The following is a 22,592-nucleotide window of genomic DNA, read 5'->3' on the forward strand; positions in this document are numbered from 1 at the left end:
TATTTATTTTGTATATATATATATTGGATTATTGTATTTAAATCTGCTTCGCATTCTTAAGTAAAATTGTTATTTAAAATCACACATCAAATGAATTGCCTCTTGCTCTTAAGGATTACGTAGTACAAAGTTCTAACAAAATTAATCCTAAATATTGTTTATTCGTATTTGTGAGTGTGTGTGTTTGTGTTTTTTTGTAAGCATAGCGATGCGTGTACTATACGATCTATTTATTATATTTGTATTAAACATTATGTGCAACAACTTACAAATTAATATCACTATAAATGCACAAAGATTATAAAGTTCCTCCCATTTCCTAATAGCCAGAGATAGTTAGCTGGGCCTAGACGGCTCGAAGTAAAGATGGGAAAAGTGCGATAGTGTGATTAAAATTCGGTGTGGAAACTGTTAGCCGTATCGATCATCTTTGATTGCAAAAATATCTCAGCATTATCAGTCATCTGTAAAAAGGAGAAAAGTCTTTAAGAACTGTAGTTAGACATTTATTGAGCCACTCATACCTCCTTAAGTGTTAAGAGTTCGTCCTTGTTCTCATCGCAAAGGCTGAATAGTGTGGCCGCCTCCTGGAGGGCATAGCGTGGCGTCTTTGGGTTCACATAGTTGAGTAGCTCGCCACGATCGGCTTTGCCATCGTGATTCCTGTCGATAATGCGCTTGAATTCCTCGCGGCGCTCCACGAGGGTTTTCGATATGAGAGACTTGCGCAGCAGGTCTTCGTCGTCATCCACATTCAGGTCGGAGAACTCTTCCAACGTTAGCTGATCATCGCCGTCCTGATCGAACTGCCGCAAGAGATCGTCCACCAGCTCCAGCAGATTGGACACACTCGATTCCGGATGCCTGAAGCTCAGATACTCATCGATAGTCAGCGTAAAGAGATCTGTGCGTGCCGCCTCCGACCAGCGCGCCTTATCCCGCATCATATCCTCCCTTGCCTTGCGGTTCAGCGTGGTGTGCCTGATCTCGTCATGCTCGTCGATGTCCGCCTCGGTCATGCCATGCTCCCGCAGAAAGAAACGATGGTACTCCTCCCAGGTGATCAGCCCGTCCGCCGGCGCAATGTCCACGCGTCGAAACTCCCTGGCATTGTTCATAATGGCAATGTCTATGTGCTCGACAATCCGCTTATTGATGTACTGTCCCAGCTCCTGAATGGACAGACGTCCATCATGATTGCGATCCGCTCTGCAAAGCGAAGAATATATCTCTCAATTTAATATCATTTTTCAGGATTTATATATAAAATTATGAAACAACATTTAACCTTATCAAGCACGCATGTTCGTTAACAGCGTAATGAGCTAATCCGATTTAACTATGTTCTTATGTCTGTCTGTATATCTGTCTCTCTGTCTCTCACAGTATGTCTCTTTCTCTGTTTATTAGCGTACCAAGAGCAATGGACGAAAATTACAGAAGCTAACTTACGTTATGTATATGTATGCAACAGTATTTATTTGGTATATATGTTTAAGTAAAACGAAGTTGGAATGCTCGAGAGAGTGTTCCCATTGGTCACTCAGTTGTTCGATTGCAACGAAGCTTACCTGGCGTCGTGATCAACATTTCAGAGCGACTTAGTGTCTGAGCAGCTGAGACATTTATTCAGTCAGTCGCCTAGTGGGGGTCAGTCGTGTAGTGCAGTAAAGTAAAGTGAAGTGTGTGAACGTCCAGGTGACCATTCGTAAAAGAGATTCGTAGAAAAGATACTTAGAGGAAATATGTGAAGAATATACGTAGAGGAAATACGTAAAGGAATACTTAGAGAAAATACATAAAGGAAAACGTAGAGGATGTATGTAGAGGAAATACTTGGAGGATTACATAGGAAATACGTATAGGAAACATGTATAGGGAATACGTCGAGGTAACGAAACAAAAGTAGAACAAAAATCGAAACTATAAAATTACGTAGGTGACATATTTTAATAACAAATTTTCGATATTGATTTTAATTGATAACAAAATAACGAGAGTAGTTATCGACTTAAGAAACAAACTCGATCTTCGCCTGCTATACAGGGATCTACACAAAAATTTCAAGTCTCCAGTTCTTTTATTTTCTAAGATCGACATGTTCAAGACGGACGTATAAAAATGATTCCAATTTAGATTCAAATATAATAAAAATAATATGACTCAAATATTTAAAAATAAAATGCCCATTTTCAAAGTTTCATCTTTCTGAGTATAAATGATATTCATTAATATGTACTTATGTGTTACTTATATATAAGGTTTGTGTAGGGGACGCTTCATACAAATGTTGAGGATGAAGTTAACCGAAAAGTCCTCGAATGCCAGGGGAGTAAAAATAGTTAATTTGTAGTCAAATAACTCAAACATAATGAATATAATGAATCAGATTTATGAGAGCGCTTGTCGGCCACACATTAAACTGCAATTAAGCAGACCGAAAAATGTTGTGATAATTGCGTGCGTGAAACTGATAGCCCTCATTTGTGGCTTATGCATTTAAATTCCCCTTTAATGCTGTGGCGCGGCCCACGCCCCGTCCGGAGAGAATTGGTCCCGGCAACCCGACAATTCGACAATTCGGCGAGTGGCAATTAAATTGTAGCTGCAACTGACACGGTCTATTGTTATAAATTTTAATTGTGTCGCTGCTTGTGTCGGTCTGTCGCTATATCAGTCTGACTATTTGTCACTGACAATTCAGTGGCCCACACCGGGCCGAGTCGCTGTTATCAACACACACGCAGCTCGTTAATGTCCTTCGGGTGAGCATTCCAATTAGGACACCGCGGCCGGCAGCCGGCAGTCTGCAGTCGCATTCTGCAGCCGGCAGCCGGCAGCCGGCAGCCTCCTGCTGCCTGTACATTGATTTAGCACTGCTGCTGACCCACCGTGAAGAATGCCACAAACTAGCGCACAAGTTGCATGCAGCACGCAGCCAAGCCTCGCTCGCATTCGCAAGTTCAACAGCATGGAAAAGTTATACGACTCTAAATAGCAGTGCAAACGGCGCACGGGCCAGATAACTTTTCAAAACTTATAGCCGGGCAAAACTATATCCTTTAAACGCGAGTTGACTCTTGATACTCGCATTCGTGAATCGCGAGGATAAAAGTTCATTTAATTTATGCAAAAAGGAAAATCTCCAGTCTCCCTCTCTCTTTCTATCTTTCATTCTCTTTCATTATGGCCAAAAGTCGGCTTTGCACTTCTTTACGGATATCGTTAAATATTTCTCATTAGTTGCATTCTCCTACACTCTCTTATCAACCCTTATATTTCATTATATCATTCCATATTCGAAGCTTAGCCGAAAACTTTAATTGTGGTCTTCATAAATTCGTCATCTTCTTTCGGTCGTTTTTTCCCTCCTCTACGCCTTTTAGTTTCTGTTTTTGATCTCTATCGCTCCGTTCTTCACTTTAGTCTTCCATGACATTCAGCTCTTCACAGTTACTACTCCTATTGAGCAACTACTCATCACATACATCACATGTATCAGATATATCGCAGTATTATGGAATTCCGTTTGCCAACACTATAGAGTTTCATTCTTTTATTTCTCTGTCGCATTCCACTTGATTTTATTGCACAAACACAGTAGAAACGGTTGCAAGAATTTTTTGCAGTCACAACGTTGATACAAGCCGAACACGAGCCAAAGATCCCATTTCGCAAAATCTTTGCTGTCGCATAAAAAAATGGAATAAAAAGGAAAACTATCCAACACTGGCAATTGGCAAAGGAAAAGCCACAGGCTTATGCAAAATGCATTTTCGCCTGGAAACTAATCCCATGTCCTGCTGCTCGTCAAAGGGCATGCTGTTTTGCAAATAAACAAACTGTCAGACTAATCGGATACCCTTTAAAGAAGACTCTTTTAGCCAGACAAACAAAAATAACGGGCAATTCCCATTGGATATGAATACAGAATTAAGCAGAAAACTATGTTAAATATTTTATCCTTTTTTTAATATCAAATATTAATCATAAATAACTAAAGTTAGAGTCTCACAACACATCTTCTCGTCGTCTTGTCCTTGTTAGCTATTTTATGACCACAGGGTATAGAAAGAAATGCAAAAATGTGAAAAACGCAGTCGAAATGAAAAACTTTTCATCCAAAGTATGCGTAGAAGAGATGCGAAAGGGCGGAAAAAAAAAAAAAAAAAGTTTCTTTTTTACTATGTTTTTCGGCTTGTTTGTTTTTTATTTCTAGTGAATTTGTGCACCCGGTGCCCCTTCCTCTCGCACTCCCTCTGGGCTACCGAAACTCCGAACGACCGAAAGACCGCAACGCACACATACATTACGGAATGGAGGAGGCGTCGGTGAATGGGGGCGGAGCGAACAACAAAAGTTTTGCGGAAGGAAACTAGCTGGAAATCGCTTTAGTTGCCGGTTTATTTATTTAAGTTCTAATGCCTTAAATATATGCTAATGAAACCACTGTGCGGTGCAGCCACTGCCATCGCACTCGCCTCTCTATTCGCTCTCGCATTCCAATGCCCAAGCGCATTTCAGCACAAACAGAATAAGAATGTTTCATTCGGGCCTCACCGGTTCTATAATACTCGTTTACGGTACGAAAGCAAATGCATTCATTAAAAAATTTGTATTAAACGAATCAGTTTATACTTTTGTTTCTGTTCATAGTTCTCTTGCTCTAATAAAATCCTTACTTTCAAGTCGTTTTCGGTAAATAGCCCGCCTTACGCAGCGACATAAATTGATATGTTTTTCTTTTTTTTTCTTTAGATCCTTGTTTAATTGTTTAATTTTTATCATATCTAACTTATAGAACAATATTTCTTATAATATCCTTATGTTATCTTTATCATTATAAAATTTTCAGCTAGTCTAAAAGGAGTTTAGTCAACGCAGTCAGAAATATTCCAATTCCCGATTTGCCAGTGGACTGGTAAACCTTAGTAGAGTTGGGAACAAACAATAATATATTGAAAATTCAACAGTCTCTATATGCTCACTTCCCTTTGTGAACGAGTATCAAACGACAAGCACAACGGCAAGCGATAATCCCTGGGATACGCATTGACACTCCCCTGGCAGCCATTTCGCGATTATTTCGCCGGTTAGTTTGAGTGCATCACGAGCATAGCCCCATCCAGTGAATGCTTTAATAACTGACACCTGTTTTGGGCAATCGCATTCGTGCGAACAGCCGGCAGGGGCCCGAGGCGAGGCTCATATTATTCACACATTCTCGCACCTCTGCTCGAGCTTAAGGCTCTTAAATACAAGTTGCCTGAGGTGACCTGGCACTACTACGCCACTCGCAAGTGTTTTCCTCTTTAGATTATGAAATTCAAATGCAATTTGCTGTCAATACTAAGAAGGCAGTCTGCCACTCAAAAGATTTATATGTTTGCTGATAGCTATAAAACTGTATATAAATTACTAAACTATATGAAAACTAAGAGTGGGATTATAAAAATGCAGACAGCTTTGCATTAGTTATGCAACTTGAGCTAACTTAATTACGAATTGTCTTTAAATGATAAATGAAATACAAATAAAATTGTTTGAAGTATAAAGAAATTTTAAAAGTGAAAATAAGGCTCTTTTTAAAGCAAGTTTAAATACGAAACAATAAATTTAATATTAACCTTTTATAATAAAGGGTATAAATAAAGAAAAATTGTAAAAGTATATTTTAAATGATTAGCAAAAATGTTTTGATATCGAATTAAATTTGAAAACAAATGTCTTGCTAAACTGCATGAAAATAGTCTGAAAGAGCATTAACAAGGACAGGCGTGGACCTAAGGGCCGATGACTCAATATTTATTTGGCTGAATAAACATAATTGCTCCCAAAAGTACGGCCTTAAATGAATAGCAAGAAGTTGTAATTACTTCGGCTGCGGAAATTCGGGTTATTAGTCTTACATATAATATATATGCATTGCAGATATACATAAATACATATATATATACGTATAAAGTTCAATTGATTGATTTAAATTGCTGTGCCGTCGAGTGGAAAAAATGCTGTAAATCGAAAAATCGAACACTTGACCAACTTAAAGTAATTTGCGAAATGCTTAGTTGGAGATAGCAATCAAACTCGAAATGGAATGCAAAGCAAAAATGTTAAATAAAAGTGAGAGAGAGAGAGAGAGAGAGAGAGAGAGAGAGGGAGAGAGAAATAAAATAATAAGTAAATAAAGTTTGGCAGCTGCGGAAAAAATGTGAATGCAGCCGAGTCTCAAATTTATTTGCTCGCAACTTGCGAAAGAGTTTTATGGAGCGACGTAAGGGGGGATACTCAAATAGAAACATTTTTGCGAGCTACGGAAATATTTGTGTGTAAACATGTTCTATATTCAATAAATATTCAAATCGAATTTCCCATTTTCGCCTCTGATTGCAGCTGCGCCCGCCAGCGGCGCCATCAATATGGCATTTATATTGAAGGCCCTTTGGTGGCGATGTGCCCGAGCACGATGGCATTAACCTAATCAGAATTAATGATAGTTTAATCCGATTAAATGCCCAATGATACATGGAAACGGGGCGTGGAGCACAGCCGGCACGGGGCACTTGTGTGCGTATCGTATTAATATTTGATTGTGAATTAAATATTAAACACAAATCGGGGACAAAGACACATTTAACAGACAAGGACACTGCAGTTATTCGGGCATAGTTCCCAGAAATTAAGACATTTTCAGAAGACAGTTCGCACGAAAAAGCAGTGTACATTTAAAGAGACATTTTAAAGAGACTTTTTCTGATTTAAATTGAAAGTTTGGCACTTAATTTAAGCTGTTGTCAATAATGACTAATGAAATGTATCATCAATTGTGGCACCTAAAATGAAAGACTGGCACTGCATATTTATTGCCAAAGTAAAACATTTAGATAATACAAGGTCATATACATGGGGTGTATTAAATTTTCAGCTCAATAGCAAAATCAAAGCAAAGGAAAACACACAAAAAATCCCACAATACCCATGACTGACAAAATGTATATTCAAAAGTTTTCGGCTTTGTTACTCATACGCCACGTCGTCCATAGGCTGGGCTTTTTGATTTACCACTAACCCGCAAAGGTTCTGCTTTTGTTGTAAATGTTGAATTTGTTGCTATTTGAGGCAAAACCCAATTCACAAAATTGATTGAAAGGTTGAATGTCAACACACCCGATAATAATAATATTCTAGCAGTATAGTTTCTTTCCCAGCGTAAATATTTGTTTTTTATTCATTTTTGTTCATTGATTTTTGTTCTAACAAAGTTTTGTGATTTAGGCTCGTAAAAGTCTAAATTGAATTTAATATTTGATACATCATGGACTATAAAAGAGTTTATCAAGCATCATGTCAGATTTAAATATAAATTATTATTGTTATTATATATCTAACAAAGTTACCGCAAATATAAAACACAAAATGAAACTCGATAGAAAAAAAGATAAACCCAGATAGAATTGCTTGTTAAATTACAAGATATCATTTTGGTTGGGCCACCAAAAGTCTATAGACTGCCCTCGCATTTAATTCATCATCAAATATAATAGTCTGTCTAGCATAATCCTTTTCCCTCCAGGCTCCCGCACATAAAAGTTGGCCGCACGCATTTGAGCAGCTAAACCTAAACGTCGTCAATCATACGCCATGATAGCCCCATCGCCCGTTATTAACTGCTTTCATAATCCTTGTGGCTCATTGGCAATAAATAAGCTGTACAGAATGCTAAGATTTATGTTCGTTAAATGAAAAACTAGCAAAATAGTTCAACTGCAAGAAGCAGTAAGGCTTCAAATTTTCAAACTTATATTTTCTATTCTGTGGCACTGTCGACACGTGCACAGCACAGCTTCCGCTCAAATCAATAATTATGATTGCCTTTCCTTGGCCGCCTGTCCTTAATCCGATTATCCGGCGCCCAATCAAAATCATTCAAAGTAACAAATCGCATTTGGGGTCCCCGAAGCACCTTTGCGCCCAGCTCCGAATAGAACATCTATCAACTGCTGCTGCTGCTGCGACTGCTGCTGCTGCTGCTGCTGCTTCTCCCTAACCCATCGCTCACTTGCTGCTGCTGCCATAAATTTCACAATTTGTCGTACACACAATTCTGGCACGCACTGTGCTGGCGTCCAGTCTGTGGTGTTCTTCGGCTCTCTTACCTCCCGCATTGACGCTATCTATTTACCGCTGTCCCTCCAACGGCGCAGCGTGAACAATAGCCGCCGGCAACAGAGGCAACAACAATGGAGCTTCCTCCAAACTAGCATCAAATTATCAGCCAAACAAGCCACCACCCCCACCCCCGCGCTCACTTCCCGTCAGTGGGCAATGCGAAGGCGTAACTTACCGCTTGAAAGCTTTTGCAAGTATTTGCTTCTCGTTCACATTGCTGTCCGTTAATATAACTGTTTCGGGCTGTGGCTGCGACGTCTTGCTGCTTGCAATGCCAGCATCTTCCTTTCCTTTCGTCTCTCCTGTTCCTGCTCCTGCTACTGCTGCAGCTGCCTCTCCTCTATTAGCAGCTATCGGCTGCAGTTTGCGTCGCTGCTCCTCCTTCGTCTGGCCGTTGCCCAACACTAAATTGCTCGTCGCCAGCTGCGACTGCGACTTTAGTTTTTGCTTTTCTTTTCCCTGCTGCTGCTGCTGCTGTTGATGTTGCAGCGGTTGCTGATGTTGTTGCTGTTGTTGTTCGCGGCTATTAGGGCGTTCATTGAGCATTGACTTGGCCTCAGCCAGGCTCTGCTGCTGCTGTTGCTGCTGCAGCTTGTGGCTGGTGCTGTGCAATATGAGGCCAATGAAAAACATATAAAACAAAATGGCGCACAGTGTCGAGCAGCGCAGCCAGCGGAAGCTTTTGCTCAGCTTGTTAAGGAAAGTCATTTTGCGGCCGCCACCGGACGTTCGCCTCACCCGTGGACTGCGAGTCGCCCACTCGAGTCCTGCCTCAACCGCAGCCTCAGTCTCCGCCTCACGTTGCGTGTAATTTGCAGAGGATTTTTGTTGCCTGCCGCTTCCGTTGCTTATCCGGTGTTGTGTGTGTGTGTGTACGGTAGCGTGGGCGGCTGATGGGAGTGGCTTCAGGCACTCTTCAGGCCTCTGCAGCTTGTCGCCACGCTCGCTGATTCACAGGCGCTCGCCGTAATTGTTGTTGCAGCTGTACATTAATTGACTTTTATGTTGCACTGGCAGCGATGCTGTGCGGTGCTGTCAGCAAATTGGCCACGCCCATGCGCCCAAGATGTTACAGTTGCTACTAGCCAGGCTAACCTCTAATGACGCTTTGATGTCCTGTTCCTGTTCCTGTTCCTGTTCCCGTTCCCGTTCCTATTCCTGCTTCCTGTTCTTGCTACATGCTCCATTGGCCAGACATGAGTTTTCAATTTTACATGATTGTTTCCAGAATGTTTCCAAGCATTTCCATTTTGCATGCCACGGCGCCTCGCCTCCAGCTGTGGTTGGAGTAAGAAATAAACAGTTAAAGTGATTTTATGATCACATTATCTCCACTTAACTAGTTATGTGCTAATGCGATTTGTATAGCGATTTGTGAAAGGAGAAAATAAGTTCAAATTTTTTTTTAAATCATTCCGAGAGTTCCATGCAGAATAATTGCCAATGGTAGTAAATATTACTATTATATGGTAGTAAATATTACTATTCCCATTTATGTATTGTTAAAAGTCTTTAGTTAGCCTAGGGGTTTTAAAGAAAATAAAACCAAAATTATTTGAGTTAAACTCTTATCTACAAGCTTTAATGAGCTTTAAATATTTATATTAAAATTATTTTCCCCAATATTTGGTATGTGAATGGCAAATACTTTTCTACTTATCACCTTTGAAGTAACTCATTGATTTATTTTAATGCAACTATAACGAAGCTTATCTTTAATCTTCCATGGCATCATTCCACGATTTATCTACATTGTCGAGCCAATACTGAACTGGTAGATATTAGGCTATCGCGACTATCGCAAAAATTTATAACCAATAATGCAACTATAGTCCTTTATGGTCACAGCTTGATTTAATTTAAGAAAATGACTTACTGCTTGAGACTATGCATAAAGCAAACTCGACCAATTTTTTGTTAAGATATTTATGACGTTTTAGTTCAGTTCTTTATGTTAAGCTTCTATTTAAATCACCAATATTGATTCCGAGCATTAGATAAAATGCTATTAAGATTTACGCAAAGTTTTAAAATCACTTGCTAATCCATTATGTAAACTTTAAAGTTACTTATATAAGGTATACCTTTCGGCAAAGCTTTAACTCTCGAAATGTTTAACCTAATAAGGACTCATTCAAGTCTCTATTCGGTTGCATTTGGCAGGCCTTTAATCTTAAAAGTCATTCATTTATTTAACAACTTCCTATCTTTTATTGTCCATTAGAGCTTGCAATTATTTTTGCCTCTTTAACCTACTAATTGGACCCAAATGCTTGGGCCATTGTGTTGGACGGCCCATCCATTAGGAGACCAAGCAGCAAAAATCTTTGTAGATTTGTTTCGCCCAATGAATGGGCCAGGCGACAGTCATTAAACAGGGCCACAATAATGACTCGCATTACGATGAGCACTAAAAATCAGCCGTAAAGCAGATAAGATGCGTCCTTCCAATCCTTGAGGGTATGCCATAAAACTGGCTGTCAATTTAATGAGGCTGCCTGCATAAGTAAGTTCATTCAAAAAGGTGCTCATACCGAAAGGAATTGCATGTTTCTATATGTACATATGTATATAAGACTGCAGAAAACTATGATTCTTGTTAATATAAAATTAATCAATACGTTGAATTATATATTAAAATAATATAACAGAAATACGACTGCACAAATATTTATAAATAAATATAAAATATATAATATATATTTATTTTATTCCTTCTTAATTGTTCAATTTACAATTAAATATCATATTTTATAATTTTTAAAATATATTATTCATGCATATAACATTTTTTTTTAGTATATCTATTTTATTCAATTTAAAGTATAATATTTTTTGTTATTCTTTTTAAAAAATATTATTCAACTTATTATTTCAAATTTTTATTTTATAACATAAAATATGTTATATATAAAAATATATGAATATGAGCGATCTAGTATTTATATATTTTAAAATATTAGTTTTATTTTATATCGCATATTTTTCATTTTAATTTATTTTTATTTCTATTATTATTATTTTATTTTATTTTATTTATTTACTTATTTTTTTATATTTTTTTTATTTATTTATTTATTTATTTATTTATTTATTTTTTTTTTTTTGAGTGCTAAATTTTAACATCATTTCTTCTGCCTTTGAGTGCTTTGATATTACATATATTTCCCTTTCTCCTCGCTCTCTTTTGCCCTGAATAACCTAGGCAGTATTTATGGCTCGGCAATTGCCAATAAAATGCATCCTCTACCCTCCTTATTAACGCTCCTCAACATGGCCTTAACACGTTTTGACTCAATCTTGAGTTAACTCAGTCACTAAGACTCATTTTATGCATTTGGAATGTGCGTAATTTTGTATTTTTGTATTTTATGTTGCTATTGCTTCCTATTTACAGTTATTGCTTTGTCTTTGTAGCTGTTATTGTTGTTGTTGTCAGTTGTCGTTGTCGTTTTCGATGTTGTGTTGTCTCTTTTGAGGCTTTTGTTGCGCCATGGCTTACTTTTGTTTTCATTTCGTTTGGCTTCGCTGGTTGCCGTCGCTTTTGTTGTTGCTGTTGTCGTTTTTATTGACCCGCCAAACCAGTTGAACATCTTGACGCACACACACGCATACACACACACATATACACATACAAATAGACAGCAGCAGAGAGTCACAGCTGTTTGCCATTTGTAGCTGTTTCAGTTATTGCGTTTTTCACTGTCTTTTATTAACTGTTCCTTTTGTTTTATGTCTTTGTGAACTTTCGTAGCTTATTAGCAGACGAGCAACAGCAGCAGCAACAGCAGCAACCACAGTTGGGTGCAGAGCTGAGTGCAATGTGATGGAGGCAAAAAGTTGGCCATAAATTTTTAATAACCATTTGTGCTCAACTGCAAACGCAAAGTGTTCAGCAGAAAAGAAAATACACTGAATGCTGCGCAGAGTAGGGCAGCAGCAGCGAATGCTTAATGAATTTACTTAATATCACAAAATCTAATCCAATTAGCAAGTTTATAAGCTCTCGCCCTGCAGGCCTGGCCAACTTTTTTATTTTATCTGCTCGAGTTGCTGCTCATTAAAAGTGTCCACGGCGAAATGGAACAGTGATTCATTTCAGCAGGACGCCAGCCCTTGGCCACGCCCATTTTGTCGTCCAGATAGTGTCAATTTCAATAAAAATTGATGATGAAGCAAAGTGCATGAAGTGAAAAAAAAAAAGAAAATGCGTTAAACTTTATTGCAAAGCCCTCGAGTGACAAGCGAGCGGCAAGGGGTGGGGGGCAGGAAAAGTGCCGTTGAACAAGTGGAAAGTGACGGGGGAAGAGAGAAGGGGAAGGAAACAGGCAGCATCGATAAGCACGCAGCTGGCACAAGTTTAAAGATTTGATTTACAAAGCACTCCTTCTCGCTCTCGATTTCTCTATCTCTCTCTGTCTCTCTGTCTGTCCGTCTGCGCTTTATGGGAGTGGACATGAATGGATAAAGTTGCTGCTAGTTAAGCCCAGCTCCATATCCGATTCATGGCGTTGATGATGAAATGTTAGCATTGCTCTTGATAAATCTATTGATGCAGCAACCACTGTGCAAACAGACGATGAGAACAACTACTGAGCACACAATCGATTCTACGGATTATTGTTTTCACACTGCATTGCAAATGTGCGGGCCAGCAGCAATACATTTCAGTCAGCGAAGACAATCTTAATTTACTTGGATAGGTTGAATAAGCCAATTTGTGGATAGGTTCTCTGCGTTGTAAAACTATATTTCATATACGAGTTGACTTCACCTTTGGCTTTGTTACCTAATATGAAAGAATATCTGCTCGAACTCGTTTCTTTGTTTATCTATTCGATTCATTTAACTCAACGTACGAAACACCCAGCAATTTTGATTAAAGTTTAATGTAAAGTTTATTACTAATTATATCTTATTTCTAGATGGTCGTTTTTATACCCTGAACCCATTAAAAATGGGAAATCAGGTTTTGGTAAATGTATGTAACAGGCAGAAAGAGGCGTGGCAGACCCAACAAAGTATATATTATATATATATATATATATTATATTATATATTCTTGATCAGGGCGACGAGCTGAGTCGATTTAGCTCTGTCCGTTTGCCCGTCCGTCCGACTGTCCGTATGTTTGAACGCGTCGATCTCAAAAGATATAAAAGCTACAGACTTGAAATTTTGATTCCTAGGTTTGTGTATACCATGCGCATATCGAATTTTGTTTTAAAAATCGATAACTTGCCCCGTTATTTTGTTATCGATTAAAACGATTATCGGAAACCAGTATTAAATTTATATCTGCTACATTTTTAAAGCTAGAGTCACCAAATCTTAAATATAGATTCATATATACTTTATAGAATTTCGATTTTTGTCAGAATACACCCCCTCACTCACTTATTTGCAAAAAGCGTGTTTCAAATACTAGAGACTTCTGCTTTGGCAAATACATGCATATCTATATAATAATCTAAAGTTTCATGAAGATAGTCCACAAGAAAAGTTATTAAACAATCAAGTTCCCATAGTAAGTCTTTGCAGCCAATGCGTGTTTATGCGTGCGTTCGTGTGTGTGTGTATGTTATAGAAATATCAGTTGCTCGAAGGGTTCAGGGGATCTCGTAGTCGCGCAGTCTCGACTAGACCTTTCTTACTTTTTATATCTTAACATATCTCAAAAACACGCTCTATGTAAAATTGTAAAAGAATCTCTGTCATATGAATATGGGCAATACTGTCATAAACTTAGCTGTTAAGAAACTTAGTCCCACTGAAACAGCCCAACGCTACGGCTCACTATCTCATCAGAATCTCAAATTCTTTATATAAAGATATATAGCAGAAGTATAAACCGATAACGATTATTTCATAATAACTCTAAACATTTAGCTGCCCTCGTTAATATATTATAAATTATAATCATAATTACCATTTAAACGAGAATTCCCTTGAAGTGCGTAATGCAATTAGATAAACTATCGTTATGTAAGTTCTGTCAGTTGAACTGAATTAATGTAACGCGTAAAAAAAAAAAAAAAAAAAAAAAAAAAACATAAAATAGTTTCAGCCATTAATATTCCAACAAAAAGAATTAGATTGGCAAAAAAGGCTATTTAAAATGGCTTAATCACAAACCACATTAGTTTTACGCAAAACATCCTTATCTGCCAAACTGAATCGTGACAAACCAGCTGAATACCCTAACGTCGACAAGACTCCACTCTTGTGACTAAGAGAATATTATCAAAGGAATATTACCGTTGAAAACGAGTAAAAAATAAATATAAATATATATAAATATTTAAAAGTCTAATAGTTTAAATAACTAAATATATAAATATCTAACCTTCGAAATATTTAAAAATCTATTTGTCTAAATATCTAAATATCTATCAAAATAACTAAGCATATATAATATTAATTCTAGCTCTACAATTTATTAGACTCGTTAAATGAAAATCTCGACAAACCCATATATATTTCAAAAATGCTTCTCTTGTCATACCGAACTGTCGGAATTCGACTATGTTTGTATAGCTTGCCAAAATCCTATAATATATACATATACATATGTATATACAGGACGCACCTTTGGCTACATTTGCATAACTTATTTCGTAGAGTAGTAGATACTAATAACATTCCGTAAACTATATTCGTTCGAGAAAAATTATCAGAGTAACGCACAAATCCAAATTAGGTTATCCCCTTTTGTATAGCATAGCTTGGCTGCATAATCATAATGTAAAATCAAATTGAGGCATTATTAAATTTGAAAATTTTAATTGAAAACGAAGCTGTGGCTAATAGAAGGATAAATAGCCCAAAGGCAAAGTGGGAGCCCAGCAAGCCAAATGTAAAATGTAAAATATAAAATAAAAATAAAAACATGTCAAATTTAATTAAAATTGTCTAGGAAAATATGAAAATTAATTTAAATTTATATTTTACATTCCACAAGAGTTTGACATTCCAGCCACAACCTCCCAAGGGATTGATGGCGATACGGCTTATGAGCGGAGGATGCCGATGCCGATGCTGATGGGGATAATGATGACGATGATGATGATGATAATGTGCATGAGTATGACACTGATGGCGAATATTAAAGGCATACATTGCTGATAATTTTAATTAAACTTTTTAATTGACTTGAAGTGGCTTAAACTGAACTTTTACAAGAGAGCCCAAACAAAAAACAAAAACGAAAAACGAAAAATGTTGCCAAAATTATTTCAATTAAACACAATTTGTTCAAGCACTTTTTCGATGCTTTGCTTTCAATTTTATATTAAGCGCTCATATATATATATATACGCATATATATATTTATTTCTGAAAGTATGGAGCTGCAAAAATGGGAAATGTAATTGAATTTTACTTGATGCGAATATCTCTCAGCTTTTATGCATTTCGGTCGTAACCCTTTTTGCCATTCTATAATCAACTTTTCGACCAACTCAAGCTGAGAGTTCAGTGAAAAAGTGCAAATATCCCAACCAGCAAAGAGCTAACCAAAGCCTCATCAAAAAAGAGAGACTAGCAAATAAGTTGATTTGTTGGTTGTTTGCTTAGACAGAAAATTTCAAAAAGCGCAATGAAAATGCAAATACGGATTGAGGTGGGAGATGTGAGACGGCGGACGGGAGACGGAAGATGGGGCACGCCAAACTGCATACGCGTACGTATTGCAGCTGACCCTGACAGCGAGCTGGCTGCCAGCGAGAAGCAGCAGCGTATCAGAAAAATGAGAACAGAAACAAAGCTTGTTTGGAGAACGCAGCAGACACGACGTATGCGCAACATGACGTATACGCCGCGTAGCACGCGGCGCATTGCAACTGAAGTGCTAGCTAAATTACCATGGCAGCAGCAGGTGGGTGGAGACTGGACCAGCCAGCAGAATTGACACATCACGCACACCCTCACACACCCAAATACAAACACACACACACACAATCACACATATGCACGTAAATTTCCTTGAAGTGGAGGGGGAGGGGAAAGCCACATGAAGCGGTGCTTAAAATAGAAGCGTGGCAAATGCACAACAAAAATTTGCGTGCACTTCAAATGCAAAGCATCATCAACACTAACACACACATATATTCACACATACATATATATGTATATACACACGCACAGACAGACAGACACACAGGTAGAGCAACAATATGAGCATGATAATGTGATTTGCTTGGTACTCAAATACCCTAGAAGACCCTTAAGGTAATATTATCAGTGTCAAGAAAGAGAAATGTATAAATATATGAAATATATTGGTTTTGTGGAATGTCCGTCCGGCTGTCCGCGTGAATGCAATATTTTCACCGCTATGAAAGCTACATTCGTGTATATCGTCCATTTATATAACCACAAGATTTTCCTAATCCGTCTATTGGGGCCGTGGCAAATCGTTAGGCTACAGAGTTGAAATTTTGATACAATACAAGTTCGTATGCATACATACATATATCTACACCAATTGGAGGCTTGGCAAATCGAGTAAAATGGTATCTTAAATAGTTTAAGAGCTAAAAAATTTGCATATGAGTTACTGCTACGGTCATATAAAGATCGATAAAAAAAAAATGATATATCCAAACCCACTGTGGGAGTGATTAAAATTTAATATATATTTTGAGCACTATTAAAGCTAGAGGTTGAAATTTTTAACATATACTCGGGCTGAAAACTCTTGACCAAAATAGGGCGGATGTATATGTCCAGTTTATATGTCCTAAAATATAATATTGAGAAAATAAAAAATTGGAAAGTTCAGCTATGAGCTTCCTCTATCAATTACCCATAAAGAATTACCTATAAATAATAATACCCTACAATTTACGCATTTTTGAGCGTAATGATAATATTAATAATAATATTTAACTACAAATATATTGTAATTTGAAGGTATATACATTTATTACAAAAATTATTCTGTTTTTTCTTGTTCAATTATTTGTATCACTTTAGCTATTAACATATTATATCAATATTTACATTTACCGTTCAATGCTTACAGTCCCAGAGACCCTGTACAATGAATCTCCTTCACACACCAATCACATTTTTTGGCTCTTAAAGGCAACTGTTGACTTGGCCACGAGTCGGATAGGCCGGCTCGCATGCATAGTACTGGGTATTAGTAAACACCTTCCCATTCGAGTTGCCATGTAAATGCAACTGACTGCAAGAAATGCTGTAGGTTAGACATTTACAGTTCCCATCCGCCCTCTGACACGCCATGGGTCCTCCCCCGCCTGCTGTCATGACGACGCGCGTGGCAAAAACATCAGGTTGCCAGGCGCCCGCCACGCCCCGCCCCGCCCCTAACTAGATGCCTGCTGCGCTGCCATTCTTTATATCATTTACACGCCGAATGTCGTGTACATTGCAGTCGACACATTTCAATGCAGGGAAGCAGGAGCAGCAGCAGCTTCACCAGAGTCGCAACTGGGCAAGGGCAAGAGATATTTTACGCGATGCAGCATTCAGTGTCAACCTCGTGTGCAAGATTGTAAGGCGAATTGCGATGGAAATGTGCATGTGAATTGTTATGGCACAATCAAGGATAAAATCAAATAAAATTAAATTTAAATAATCTTTATGTGTTTCAATAATGCGCAACTATAAATTCACCATAAATCAAATTTAGTCTGAGCTGTATTGCAGCTCATCTTCCCACAAAGGTTGACCTTAACTATATTTAAAGTAGACTTGGGTAGCTCATGAGTGAGTGAGCCAAAATGAATGGCTCACTAAGCCATTGAGCTAGCTCCTTTAATATGGCACCTTTTGGCTCACTAGCTAGTGAGTGAGTCGGTTCACCTCACCTCACCCAAGTATAATTTAAAGCATCAGCTGTTCATCAACTTTAATCTTAAATAGCATAAAAACTAACCTGAAATTTGTAATAATTTAATTATATGTTATCATAGAGCATAACAATTACATTATTTTATTCTGATTAAAATAAAAAGCAACCGCTAAACATTATTTTATATTATATTTAACATGAGATGACATCTAGAGCCTCATTCAATTTATAAGGTAATAGTATTAATAAAGCCCTTCTCCAGCTATTCATTCTTAATACGGGATAAATTTTAAAAAGCTTTAAATATTTATATTTAAAGACGGACTTGTCCCATTCATCATGCTGCTTTAACTAAACAGCTATTTCTATTTCGAGCACCAATTCATCATCCATTCTGACATGTGACCAAGTTGCAGCCACGACTTTTTCTGCTAATTGAAGCTTGAAGTAAAATATTTAATTACTTAAGCAATTCATAATGAAATTATTTATTGATTTTACTTAAGGAATAGTAAAATATTTCATCACTTTAATGAAGAAATCATGTTTTATTTACTATAAAGCATTCTCTAACATTTCCCCTAAGGAGGGCCTTTCTTGCTAAAGTAATTAGCCTTCAGAGATTGTGCATTAATCTATGATTAATTATGATCAATATGCCGTGCTTATCCACCAAGTGCGTGCCACGCGGCGTATGCGCAACGTGGCGATGGAACAATTAGGCGTATGCTTAATATTGATCGTTGAGCAATCAGAAACACATTTTCATGCGCCTGCAGATAAAGCAATTAATTGTCGTGTGCTGCAATTAAAATATGAACAACAACCCGCCGCGGCTAGCCCTACGCTGCCTCTCCCCCGCCCTCCGCCCCACTCTCACTCTCAGTCTCCCTCTCTTTTCCTCTCCCTCTCTCTCTCCCACACACTGTCTCCATCTGTTGCCCTTTCATCTGCAGCTGAAACCGCGATTATGTTACTTGACCGCACACGGCTGTACTGTGGCCCACGACCTGTTTTATGTCTCTCTCTCCCTCTCTGTCTCTGCCTCTTTCTCTCTCACACACACACACACACATACACAGAGAGTCTGTGCCTGTTGCTGGCAATCATGGCAATTGAATCATTTGGCTCAAACAGCGCATACATGATTTACGGCACACAAACAACAACAAGCCGTGAGACTTAAAAACTCAAAACCTGGCCATGATTGTCGTTTTGCCAGTTTTTGTTTTTGTTTTTGTTTTATTCGCAGCAAAATAAAAAAAAGTGAAAGTGCACACTTGGGGCTAACACAACAAACACACACACACGCACATTTGCATATCTTTGTTTGTTTAACTCGGTGTGTGTGTGTGTGTGTGTGTGCGAGTGTGTGAGTGTGTGCCGGCATTTAAACGTAACAGATACTTGAGCTCTGACAGCTACCATGCAAAATGTCAGGCCGTGCGGGCAAGTCAAGCCTCGTGTTATGCACAGCTATGCAGGCCTTCCATGAATGAATGAGTGAGTGAGTACACACACTCACACTCACACACACATGCATACACACACGCATACACATATAGATACTCATGTAAACGTGTGTGTTGCGGGCCAACAGCAACAACAATGGAGCGAGCAGAAGTGCAACAAAATGCATGAATAAACAACAACTCAATTTGAATGGGGCAACAGCAACAACTCAACAACCAGAAATAAAAGAAGAAGAAGAGAGAGAGAGAGCGAGAGAGACAGAGAGCGAGCACAGCTTGCAAAAGTCGTTGCGGTATTTCATCAGGCATTTTGAAGCAGTTTTGAATAAATCCACAAAATCTACTACAATATATGTATATGTATATTTTCTCGCAGCGAAAACAAATGCAGTTTTTTTTTTTTGCACCAATTTCAAATTAAGGCAAAACCAAAAACATTTATTTGTATAAAAAAAGCTCGCCCCGAAAAAGAGTGGAAAAACATGTGTTCTACATGCGATTGCAGTTAGCTGAATTTATGTTCGTGCTGCCTGAACAATGGGCTACAGTCTCCCAAGTGAACGTGTGCAGTTCCAAAATAGTTGGATTGTTGACTCCACAGATTTCAACTACGTATATGTATAAAAAATAATTATATAAGTTGCAGCTCAAAAAACCCAATAAAGTCACTAAAGCTGAAATAATATGTTCCCTAATACCATTCCAAACAAAGAATTTTAAATATTTCATTCATAAGTAATTTTAGGTGTAGGTATAGTCTCATTAACACTTTTTAATCAAATAAAACCGGAAAACAATTTCGTTTTTCAAACTCCTAGATATTTGCTAAAAATAATTTATCTCAGCAAAAAGTTAATAAAATCTAAATTCTAAATTTTAAAAATATATATATTGGGCTATAAATTAAAATTAATTTATCTGAGCAAAATGTTAATAAAACCTGAATTCGAAATATTAAAAATATATATAAATAAAAATTGTATAATTTTATTTAATTAAATATATGTACTACATAGCCACAAACAAATTGAAAAAATAATTTGGCTTAGCCAAAGAGGTTTATATTTTAAGCAACAGTGTCCTAGAGAAATAGATATGATTCGATATTATCGCTGGGGCTTCAATCAATCAGTAATTTTCATAATGTTTTTATGCTTGCAATCTATACGTAAATTATCGCAAACGTATTATTTTATAATGTAATTTATAGAAACCCTATATATATGTAATTCACAATTTAGAAATTAGGTGGACGTGACTTTAAAACCTATTGACCCCAACCCAATTGCGGTCCCTAGACATATTTTATTTTATTAAAACATAAAATTAAATATAACAGCAAATTGCACAAATTTCCATAAAAATGTTTAGTGCTATTTTTATTATAGATTTTTATTGTAACAAAGGAAAAGGAAAAACTTATAAATATTTAAAAAAAAAAAAAAAAAAAAAAAATTTAAATTTAAATTTTATGAAAATATAATATATTTTCAATTAGTGGCTCAGAGATCAAAGTGTTTATGATCCAGATCAAGTATAAATGCCTCCAAACATGTCGAAAAGAGCGCATTCTGTTATTATTATGAGAGTTATTTTCATAGCCATATTGATATCTATTGACTATTTGATACGTCAATATATACTATTCAATTCATTTTATCGAAATTATATTTCGAAACAAAGGTCTCTCACACAGAAAAGAGAGGTTAAATAGATTTGAAATTGCATTTCAACATAACACACTGAGCACTCGGTTATATCAAGTTTGTCGTTTATTTCTATTCCATTCCATATATAAATATGCATGCTATAAATAAAGTTTTCCTTTTTTATGCTCTTATCAAATTGATTCGCTGAGTTTCGCTTATTTGCAGAGCAGACAAATGCAAATGAAATTGCGAAAGCACTTTGCAGGCATAGAAGGAGGCGAACCATGAGAGAGAAGGGAAGAGGGAGAGAGAATAGCGTAAGAGTGCAGAATAGCGGACAACAAGAACAATGAGTATATAGCTAGAGTAGTTAAACAAACTCAAAATTTACAAATGCAAAGACGCGTCACACCCACAACACAGGCAGAAAGAGTTTGACTGAAGTGATAGTGGGTAAGACAGGGAGGGAGGGGGAAGGGGCCGCCACCTGACGGGGTTGCCCTTCGGTGGATTGCAACAGAAATGACAAACGTACTTTTGATAGACTTGTTGACGACAAGCTCAGGCACTTGGCAGCTGTCAGCTACAGCCAGAGCGAACGACGTAACAGTGTGTGTGCGAGTGTGTGTGTGTGAGTGCGTGCGCGTGTGTCTGTCGGCCTGTCTGTGTGTGCGTGCTGGCGCCTGCTTGTTAGCATGGCCAAGCGACTATGTGTGAGTGTCAGTGTATTTTGTACTACATGTGCGAGACCAGCGAACCAAGACCTAAACTGAGCCACATTTTTGTAATTTTTTTTTTGTTTTTCATTTCTTTTTTTTTTTTTGCATTAATATATAATGGGCGAAAATCAATACAAATGATTGCTGGCCAATGCTGCAAACATGTTTTGCGGTTCAATTTTGCTGATTGCAATTACATGTACATTGCAATTAAATCGTTGTGTTTATTATGCTCTACCACAACACCAACTACAGCAACAACAACAACTATTTAAGTTACAAAAGCTACTGTAGGCTATCCATTATTGCACTCACTGGTTGGTTGGTTGGTTTGTTTTGTTTTTGTATATTTACGCGCGCGTAGGAGTGAGACGAGATGACGAATTTTTAACGTGTTTTTGTGCTTCGCCACTTGCGTGTCAAATTGCGACAGCACGACCAACTCGCAGTAGCGACTGTTACGTACTAACCTAACGTGTTTACTTACGTACCACGCTTTGGCCAACTGAAGCCGAAGTGAGTTGTAGCCGATCCGAAAGCCGAAGGCGCTGAAAGCGAAACTATAGCGAATGGGAATTGAGAGAGGGGAAGAAGTAAAAGCAGCTAACATAAGAAATAATGAAAATGAAAATAATTTATTTAAAATTATTTAAAAAGTGTATACAAATACAGTTATTTTATATATTAGATAATAAATATAATATAAAATAATAATAATATATGTATTTGAGTTTATGTAAATAATCGAAAAACTCAGCAATCC

At 37.4% G+C, this 22,592-nt stretch overlaps 1 protein-coding gene across 1 annotated transcript; it reads right to left on the reverse strand.

The window, feature by feature from the left end:
* Positions 1-7: 7 nt before the first annotated feature.
* LOC6572179 (45 kDa calcium-binding protein) lies at positions 8-22,299 on the reverse strand. The gene is made up of 4 exons (XM_001998292.4): positions 22,145-22,299; positions 8,345-9,446; positions 525-1,209; positions 8-464 (listed from the first exon to the last, which is right to left on the reverse strand). The coding sequence occupies exons 2-4, from the start codon at positions 8,875-8,877 to the stop codon at positions 390-392; spliced, it is 1,293 nt and encodes a 430-aa protein (XP_001998328.1). The 5' UTR covers positions 8,878-9,446; positions 22,145-22,299; the 3' UTR covers positions 8-389.
* Between the last annotated feature and the right edge of the window lie 293 nt (positions 22,300-22,592).

The sequence above is a fragment of the Drosophila mojavensis genome, unplaced genomic scaffold (genome assembly GCF_018153725.1).
Source record: "Drosophila mojavensis isolate 15081-1352.22 unplaced genomic scaffold, ASM1815372v1 contig_19, whole genome shotgun sequence".
In the NCBI taxonomy this organism is placed as follows: Eukaryota; Metazoa; Arthropoda; class Insecta; order Diptera; family Drosophilidae; genus Drosophila; species Drosophila mojavensis.